At 48.3% G+C, this 10,365-nt stretch overlaps 1 protein-coding gene across 1 annotated transcript; it reads right to left on the reverse strand.

The window, feature by feature from the left end:
- Positions 1 to 2,588: 2,588 nt before the first annotated feature.
- GSTT4 (glutathione S-transferase theta 4) lies at positions 2,589 to 10,130 on the reverse strand. The gene is made up of 5 exons (XM_075534440.1): positions 10,019 to 10,130; positions 8,998 to 9,085; positions 5,821 to 5,971; positions 3,818 to 3,994; positions 2,589 to 2,786 (listed from the first exon to the last, which is right to left on the reverse strand). Exons 1-5 carry the CDS (start codon positions 10,128 to 10,130, stop codon positions 2,589 to 2,591), a joined length of 726 nt encoding a protein of 241 aa, XP_075390555.1.
- Positions 10,131 to 10,365: the final 235 nt, after the last annotated feature.

Genomic DNA, 10,365 nt, shown 5'->3' on the forward strand with positions numbered 1-10,365 from the left:
CATTCACTGATTCTGCTTTCCTCCTGAAGTCGGCATCATAGAGTGTGTTTTGTGAGACAGAGGAGGACTTTGTGGATTGGTGTCAAACATAAGGGTTTATGTTGGACTTGTGGGCTTGGGCAGCACTATGTTGGGATGCTTTCCTGATCTGCACTTAACCTTTATATAAAACTCTCTCTTATACATGAATTTCTGTGGATTTGTTTCTCTAAAGTACCCAGTCTAGCACAGGTTGCAATCCTAATCTTGCATAAAACTGATCTCAAGGTGCAAGACATAACAAGAGACAAGGAGGGGCACTACATAATGCTCAAGGGAACAGTAGACCAAGAACCGGTGAGCATAATAAACATATATGCACCCAATGAGAGACCCGTGAGATTTATAAATCAAACACTCCAAAAGATGAAAAAAGAAATCACAGGCTCAATAATTACAGTAGGTGATTTTAATAAGTGTCTATGAAAAAGATAGATCACAGCGAAACAAGGGGGTTACAGATATAAACAGTACAATTGGTTGGCTTGACCTAATAGATATTTTCAGAGCTCTCCACCCAAATGCAAAAATTCACATTCTTTTCAATCCCTCATGGCACATACTCAAAGACAGACCACATGATGGGACACAAGTTGAACCTGTGTAAATTCAGGCACATAGAGATCATACAGACTTTGCTCTCCAAGCACTACATTATAAGCTGAAACCAACAAGTGGATGCTGAAGAAAACAAACAAACAATTGGCAGATGAATAATTCTCTATTGCAAAAGGAATGTGTATTGGTCCAGATCAAAGATGAAATCAGGAACTTTCTAGAATCCAAGGAAAATATGGCATACCAAAACCTTTGGGACACAGCAAATGCATTTATCAGAGGAAGTTTTATAAATAACAATACATGCACACATGAAATAGGAAGAGATACTTATGGTTGATAGTCTAGTACACAATTACAGCGATTTGATCAGAGTCAACAGGACAATGCTACTGATAGCAAAAGGAAAGAAATAATAAAAATCAGGGCTGAGATACAGGTAGGGGAAACAAGAAAAGTATTGAAAAAATTAATACAGCTGAAAGTTGCTCCTTTGAAATGATTAACAGAATCGACTGACCACTGGCAAACCTAATTAAGGAAAGGAAGGAACAAATTTCAATAACAAGGATGAGGGATGAAACAGGGAACTTTACAACAGACCCTAATGGAATCAAAAGGATAATTACACAGTACTATGAAGACCATACTCCAATAAATTCAACAACTTGGAAGAAATGGACAAATGCTAGGAAAAACAATCCCTCCCTAGACTATCCCAGATAGATGTCAAGAATGTCAACAGATCCAAAGCAAGGGAAGAAATAGAAGGGATTACCAAAAAAAATTCCCCTGGGTCAGATGGCTTCACAGGAGAATTCTACCAAGCATTCACGGAAGAACCAGTGCCAATCCTACACAAACTCTTCCAGAACATATAAAAAGACGGCAAACTCCCAAACCCTTTCTATGAAGCTATTATAATTCTGATACCTAAAGTGGGCATGGATCCCACAAGTATTGAGTCCTACAGACTAATATCCCTAATGAACAACGATGCAAAAATCTTTAACAAAATACTGGGCAATAGAATACAAAAGCCTATATAAAAATAATTTACCGTGAGCAAGTGAGATTCATACTAGGGATCCAGGGATGGTTCAACATACAAAAGACCATGAGTATTATTTGCTATACTTACATGAAAAATGATAGCATTTGACAACATCCAACGTCCATTCCTGTTTAAGACACTCAGGAAGATAAGTATGGGCGGGAAATTACTCAATATTATGCAATCTATATATGAAAGACCAACAGTCAATGTGGTAGTCAATGCAGAAAGGACAAAAACAATCCCACCCAAAAAGGAATGGTCCCGGTCCTCACTCCTATTTAACATCATACTAGAGGACCTAGCTCACAACATAAGGCAAAGAAAAGACATCAAAGGTATTCATCTGGGGAAGGAAGAGGGGAAACTATCATTATTTACCAATGATAGGATTTTATATATTGAAAATCCGCAAAACTCCACAAGTGGAATGGTGGAAGTGATAGAGGAATACTTTTGGGGAGCCGACTAGAGTCCGTAAACCTGCTCTTTTGCATGACTGTGAGTTCTGTTCCACAAGTTCCTCTGACTCTGTCCAAGATCTCTTAATATGACCTCTTTCAGGACAGTTGGTCTGAACACCGGGCACCATCTAGTTCTTTGGGTCTCAGGATTATTCCTGGGAACTTTCAGAAGACCCTTCATATTTCCTTGTTCATCTTCTGTCCGATTCATTTATCGACTATCAAAGGTGGGATATTAAACTCTCTGACCAGTGTTCTTGACCAACATTCATCAGGAGGGCCCACAAACCAGCATCTTTTTCCCTGAGACTCTCTCTGACATTGGGCCCTAAGCTTACGCCAACTGACCTGGCCCAGCAGCCCCGGTTCTAATGCCAGTTCTTTATTGGACCAAGATATGGAACTGCTTTCCGCCAAGAGGCCCAGGGAGCCTGAGCTGGCAGGGCCTCTTCAAGGAGGGGCTGCGTCTGGAGTCACCTGAACTTCTGCAGAATCTCGCAGATCCTTTCTTTGACCGTCGGATCCAGCGTGGAGCAGTCCCACTCTGCCAACTTCGTCAGCCGGTCATGGGCCTCGGAGAAGAGGCCTGAGCCTATGGTCAGCTCCACTCTCATGCGCCATTCGGCCAGTTTGGAGCTGTGGAGGAAGACGTTGTAGTTGCCCCCCATGGGCTGTGGACAGACAAAGAGAAAGGGGCACTTAGCCAGGGGACCAGCTCCACCTGGGCCCCCTCATACAGTCTCAGGGCCTCCCCATCTCCCTCCACTTAGAGCAACTTGTTGACCCCAAGGATTGGGCAATGGAATAGATGTGGGCTGTGCATGGGCTTCTGGAACCACCAGTTCTTGATCTCAGTTCTCAATCCAGTCTCCTTGGCAAAAGTGCTTCCTATTCATGTGGCCTGCAGCCAGCTCCCATGACTCCTACCCTCGCCCAGTGAAGCTCTCTGTCCGCAGGGGAGGAGGGAAGAAGTTCTGTTATCTCCCCTCCCTCTCCTGGGGATCCTCCCTCTGTGATCAGTCACAGGGTCTGAACCTGAAGACCCAGGACAACCTGGCTTGGAGTGCACCTGACATCAGGAGCATGATCTCAGCGTATTCTGGAAGACAGGGGTGGCATGGAGGAGCTGATGTCATGGAAGGTCTGCCCCTAAGCTGACAGACTGGTTCAGGCTTCCCCAGGGCTGGCCTGTGACACACACAGAATTTTACAAATTGACCAGAGACCAGGCTGACCTCCACAGACACTGTTGGGGAAAAAATGAGCAATTGAATACCAACTGGGTCACCATCCTTCACAGCTGGAGGTCAGGAAAATGGCCTGCCAGGTACATGCCCCTAGTGCCCAGGTGATACTGTAGGAGGAGCACTGCCCAGCTGTCAGTTGGGACTTGTGGGTGGAAAGTGATGCCAGACAGATCCTCTCTGTGGAGTTCAGAGGGAGAGCAGGTTCTGGGGAGTCTTGACAGAATGACCAAGATGTACAGGTGAGCTCCTTCCTACCCTAGGCTTGCCTCCAGGTGCTCCTCACGACTAAGGTAGCTTTGACAAGTACAGACACGCATGGCTTTCCCTGACTCCAAACCTGTGTGTTCCCATAGTCCCTGGTTGGGTCTGTGCACCAAGACTTGGCTCCCTCAGTCCCCACCATGGCCCTACCTGCCTCCCTCTCATCATCAGCCCACCTTCAACTGTGTGCCTACCTGCATCATCTCCACCAGAGCTATCAGGTCGGCCAGGGAGATATGGTCCCCGGTGATAAATAGTCTGTCTTCTAGGAACTTCTCCTCAAAGAGCTGCAGGTTGGTCTTCACTTCTTCCAGGATCTTCTCTGTCTTCTCAGCGGACACCTCCTCTCCTGTGATCATAGGGATGAGCAGCTGGCCAGGGCGATGGAGAGAAGGAGAGAGGAGGGTGTACCCCAGGCCCTCAGACCCCCTTTCACACTTCAGTGTCCTGGTCTGCCAGGTGGGGGCTGGGTGGGTCACCAGGTTCTAAAGGAGTTTCACCTCTTTGAGTAATTCTCAATAGGAGATGTTGTCTAGGACCATGTGCTCAGAGGGATTTTGAAATCCACTCACTCCGTACAGAGCAAAGAACTTGGTGATTGATTAGTGATGTCTGCCACTGGTGTAGGATAAAAGGACTACGTGAACTGTACGTTGGGCATCTTCAAAGTTGCTGGTCTCTGCAAGGAACCTTAAAGGTGTAGTGGTTACGTGTTGGCCTGCTAACCACAAGGTAAGTAAATTGAAACCACCAGCCCGCAAAGGGAGAAAGGCTGCACTTTCTACTCCCATAAAGAGTTTCAGTCTTGGAAACTCACAGGGAAGTTCTCTTCTGGGCTGTAAGGGTGTGAAGAGTAAGCATCAACTCAGTGGTCATGAGTTTTCTTTGGGGTGCAAGGAGCTCTGGTGATACTGCCCAGTAAGCATTGACCTACTAACTGCAAGTGGAGGCTTCAAATACACCAGTCACTCCGCAGAAAAAAAGCTGAGGCCGTCCACTACTATTAAACAATTATATAATCATGTTGTTATGAGAATCAACTTAATAGCCATGTGCTTTATGATGCAGGATCCCTGGTGACACAGTGGATTAAGCTCTGGGCTGCTCAGCTCGGGTCAGCATTGGAACCCAGCAGGCACTCTGGGGCAAGGACAGAGAGCCAAGTGGCTCCACTGTACTTTGTGGGATCATGATGAGATGGAGTGGGCTCAATGAGATTAGTTTCATTTGGGCTCTGATGGGCTGTCTTGAAACCTCCTGATTTTATGTCAACTAGACACTCCTGGCCTGGAGTGGAGGTCAGCCTGTCAATCAAGTGATTGATTGATGACCCCTTCTTGAGGGTGTGGCCTTTTTTACAAGAATGGGGGACTCTGAAAACTAACCCTTTCTTTACCCCTCTGCCTTCCTGCTCACTGGAGATCTGTCTGCCTCCAGGGGTGGGCCAACTACTAACCCTGAGAGCTGCCAGCATCTACCGGGTTCCCACCGACCTTGGATCCACCTGGCCCACCAACCTTGGATCCACCTGGTCCACCGACATTGGATCCACCTGGCTCTGCACCCATTGGCCTGTGATCCTTCTGCCTCCTGTTTCATCAGTGTGAGTCACCAGCATGTGGGAATGTGAGCTGGAAGAGGGATTTATGGACTAGCATTGGACTTATGGCCTTGAATTGTGCTGGGCTGGGATGTCTTCTTGATATGTAATTATTTCTTGATATAAAGTGCTTTCTTATCCAGAGATGAGTGTCACCGAATTTGTTTCTCTAGACATCACACCTACTGTACCTTGAGTAGTACAAGCTCCTCTGGAGCATCCTTACCATGTCCTATTCAACTGAGTAGATTCTGACTCATTGTGAGTCTACTGGACAGAGTAGAGTTTCCCCATTGGCTTGCTTAGCTGTCTCCTTTATTTGCGGATAGATGGGCAGCCTTACACTTCTTCCTGAGAGACACTGGTGGCCTCCAACTGTAGACCTCACCCGTTGATCCACCACCACAACCCCTTCTTGCCCATGTTGGGAGTCTGTAGACACTGACAACTCTGGGAGGGGCGGAATAGGGAAAACTTGGGGCATCTGAGGGAGCCTTCCTGGAGAGGAAGGACTAGGCCAGGACTGCCCTCTCCCTGGGCCCCAGCCCCGTTCTAGCAGCTGTCAGCACCCTGGCAGGCCTCTGTGCCCCTACTCACCTTGATCCACAATATCTTGCTCATGGGCAGCTGAAAGGCCGTGTGCTGCCAGGCCATGAACTCATCCACACGGGCGCGGGTGTGGAGGTCAGGTGGGTACCAGTGGGAGGGGGCACTGTACTTTCGGCACAGGTAGGAGAGGATGGCCACACTGTGGAAAGGGGCCATTAATTACCACGCTTGGCTTAGGATCCCTGGCGATGTAATGGTTATGCGGTAGTCTACTCACTGCAAGGTCAGCAGTTCAAAACCACCAGCCACCCAAAGGGAAAAAGATGAGCCTTTTTTACTCCCATCAAGAGTTACAGTCTTAGGAAGGCAGTTGTATCCTGTCTTATAGAGTCACTATGAATTAGCATGACCTGATGGCATTGAGTTTGGTTTTGGTTTCGGGAGTTTGTGAAGGAGCTCTGGTGACCCGAGGGTTAAACTCTCAGCTATTAGCTGCAGGTTCAAGGATCAAACCCACCCAGGGCTCCATGGAAGAAAGGGGAGGCTGTCTGCTCCCGTACAAACTGAATGCCCCAGGAACCATAGGGAACAATTCTATGCTCTGCTGTGGGTCACTTACCATGACTCTGAATCACACTGACAGCGGTGGGTCCTGGCATCTGAGGAGATCTGGGGGTGCAGTGGTTAATTGCTCAGCCATTAAACGCTAGATCGGCAATTAGAGTCCCCTGCTCCTCCTCGTAAGGAAAATGAGGCTGTCTGGTTCTGTGAAGCCCAACAACCTTGGACACCTCATGAGGCAGTTCTTCAGGGTCACTGTGGGTAGGAACTAAGTGGGCGGCCAAGCTTTGGTTCAATGATACAGACATTAATGGAATAGATGGAGGCTATGGAGTAGATGGAGTCCGGAATAGACCCGCGCAAATGTGGTCAATTGAAGTTCTAAAGTAAAAGGGGGAAGGGGCAAAGACTAGTTAGTAGAGGAGGGATATTCTATCAGCATATGCTACCGGGACTTCATGGGCAGTCCCAGACCAAAGAATGAGCCTGGGCCCTCCCTCACACCACATACCAAAGTCACTGGAGCCAGATCAAAGAGGGCAGGAAGTGGAAGAGCGGGGGTGAGAGGAGGAAAGCATTCCTAGCGATTCTGACTCATAGACCCTGAATAGGACAGAGTAGAGCTACCCCTTTGGGTCCAGGGACTTTACAGGAGCAGACAGCTCCATCTTTCTCCCAGTGAGCAGCTGTGGATCGTGCAGCCAGCAGCTCAGCATGTGACCACTGTGCCACCAGGGCCCTGCAGCAGGGTAAAGAGATACAGGGAGACCGGGGCCCCACCAGCCACAGTAGCATTGGGTGGAAGCGGTGTTGCGCTCATTGGACAACTTTAAACAAATTATCCATCATTTTATTGAGGGCTCTATCACATCTTATCAGAACTCATCATTCAATTGTATGAAGCCGTACACATGTAGCCCTCAACATTTACAAAACATTTCTTTCAACTTGGGACCTTGATATCAGCTCCCTTTCCCGCCCCCCTTCCCTACTACCAGCATCCTGAATCCTTGATCAATGATCTATTACTGTTATTATTTTCTGTTTTCAACTGTCCATTGTCTCGTTCCACCCACAGTTCTGTTATTTATGCCCCTCACGGGGGGGGGGGGCTATATAACCAACCATGTGATGGCTTCCCCCTTTCTTCCCAACTCCCCCCCCCACCATCCCCATATCCTCAGGATATTTCCACTCCCACTATTGTGCCTGAGGGTTTCTCTGTCCTCAATTCCATGTGTCAAGAGCTCTTATCTGTACCAATGTGTTTACTCTAGTCTAGTGGATTTGTGAGGTAGAACTGGGTCATGGTGAGGGGTAGTGGGGGGAGGGTATAGGAAACATTCACGAACCGGAGGCATGCTGTGTTTCGTTGGTGCTATACTGCACTCTGGTTGACCCATGCCTTCCTTGTGACCCTTCTGTAGGAGGATGTCCAATTGTCTCCTCATGGGCTTTGAGTACCCACTCTAATCCCCCTTGTTTGCATTGATATGATTGTTTGTTTGGGGTCTTCTGATGCCTGACACTTGATCCCATTGACACCTCAGGATCACACAGTCTGGTGTGCTTCTTCCATGTGGTCTACTTTGCTTCCCTGCTAGATGGCTGCTTGTTTAACTTCAATCCTTTAAGACCTCAGACACTACCTGTTTTGACAGCCAGGCACCATCCGCTTGCTTCACCACATTGGCTTATGCACCCATTTGGTCTTCAGAGCTTTTATCAGGAAGGTGAGTATCAAAGTGCTCCAGGTTAGGAGAACAAGGTGTTCTAGTGTTTCAGGAGGCCTTGAGTAGGGGGCAAAGTCTGTCTGCTAACTTAATATTTAATATACAAACATATGTACATTGGACTCTATCCCTTTCTTTATAAATCAATATATTTACATCTATACTTGCCTATAGCTATGCCTCTATTCATAGCTTTTGCCTCCTACTTCTTTCCTCTATTTCCTTTCACCTTCCTCCTATCCCACAATCATGTCCACCCTCACTCTGGCTCTCAGTAAGTTCTCTGGGACACATTGCACTTGATCGACCCCACCAGGCATTATATGCCCTCCTCGCATGACCTGAGATATCTCGTTGTTCCCTTATCCCTGAATCTGTTGGATCCCTGATCCCCCTCTCCACCCCCGCATCTCCCATATCCCCCTTGGGACGACCAGTCCCTTTGTTTTCTCCTTGGGGTTGTTTGTCCTGCCTATTTTATAGAGATCGACATAGGGTGAAATAAAACAATAATGCGACAGATAGTCCCAGGTCTGTCTGTTGACCCTTATGAGTGTTTTCCAATGGAGTCTGATGAGGTGCATTGGTCTGCCACAAAAGTCAGAAAGGTATTTTCAGGATTCCTCTGGGATTTGGCAAGTTTGCTCCCCCTGCTGTTCTGTTGCACTTCATTCACGTTTCACCCAGCTGCTCATTAGATGACTTTTTAATCGTCACTGGATCCACTACCATGTGTATGCATGCTCCTGTGTGTGTGTGTGTGTATATATATATATATATATATATATATATATATATATATATATATATATATATATATATGGGTACACACCCCCATGAGCATATATGATTTCCAATTAAGAAACAGTGCAATCACACTAGTGCCAGCTAAACCTGAAGCCGACGGCAGAGGGTCCAAGGAAACTGTTACCTTTCAGATAAAACAAACTTCCCATCTCTGAGGCTTGGAAGCTTTTTCAGGGGGTTGATCTCGATATACTCCTTGCTGTGGTGGTGACCTGTGGGCACAGGAGAAGGCTGAGGCTGCAGGGACCCCAGGGCGGAGAACTGGGACCCCAGAGGCAGGAAATCTTCTGCTCTGTTTTCCCAGAAGGGGGAAAAGAGACATGGAAGGAAGGCCCTGGCTTGCCCAGGTCAGTGAGCTGAGCCAAGACTGGGAAGCTGACCTCTGTCTGGCTGCACTTCAGGACCATGGAATCCAGGATCAGGACAACCCACTGGCTCAGAGACTGCAAGGACCCACAGTGCTAACCCAGCTCATTGAGGAGTCCCAGAATGTGATCTAACCACAGCCTGGGACCCCAGGAACCGCCCCACCCCCAACCCCTCTCACTCATACTCCCCCTATGAGCCAACACGCATCTGCAGAGCCCAGAGGAGCAATCTGGGGGACACAACAGGGAACCCAAGTCAGGGGCAAGAGTTTTCAATCTCTCTACACCAGCTGCCTTCAGTTAGAACACGTCTGGGGCTCCACCCATGACCCCGCCTCCTGTGTCACCCTCCATGCTGGGAGAAGCTGAGCGTCCCGGACTTCCCTGGGGTCTGTCACTGTGTCACCTGAGGTTCTGAACACGAGGGAGACGGGTGTCGACAGAGGTGGGATGTGAGCACCCATATGTGAAATGACGCTCATCTTCTACCTTGGCCGTGAGATTGGCAGGTGTTTAGGACAACAAGGGGCCCAACCCCCCAGAGAAAGTGCAAATGCCAGGTGATGCCCTTCATCATCTTGTGGGGGCTCCTGGTATCCCGAGAGACAGAGGGAGCTCAGTTGGCCAAGGACACCTCCTCCTTGGTGGCCCTTAGGTGTGTCCCTGATCTGTGTCCCTCTGCACTTGTCAGAATTGCCCCTTCCCCCCTTACACACATATACACAGATGTATACACAGCCCAGGACCAGGCCTTCCCCCGGAGTGGTCAAAGCCAACCTTTCAGGAGATCCACAAACTGGAATTCAAAGGGGATGCTGTTCTTCCGGGCAAAGATGTAGACGGCCCGGCAGGGGGCCGAGAGCAGGTCCATGTATAGTTCCAGAACCATGCTGAGAGCCCGGCCTGTGTCCAACCTGCAGAGCCCCTGGCTTGCCCTTCTCCCACAGTGCCACTGGGCACCACATTCTGGAATGTCCTTCCTGTTCACTTGGTGAGGAAGCCTGGAATTCTCATGGTGGCAAGAATTCTGAGAGACGTCCACTCCTTGCCCTGCACCCCAATGAGCACACATGCCCACACACACACAATGGACTGGATCTGGCATAAGCAACAGCTCCTCTGAT

The sequence above is a fragment of the Tenrec ecaudatus genome, chromosome 16 (genome assembly GCF_050624435.1).
Source record: "Tenrec ecaudatus isolate mTenEca1 chromosome 16, mTenEca1.hap1, whole genome shotgun sequence".
NCBI classification, from domain to species: domain Eukaryota; kingdom Metazoa; phylum Chordata; class Mammalia; order Afrosoricida; family Tenrecidae; genus Tenrec; species Tenrec ecaudatus.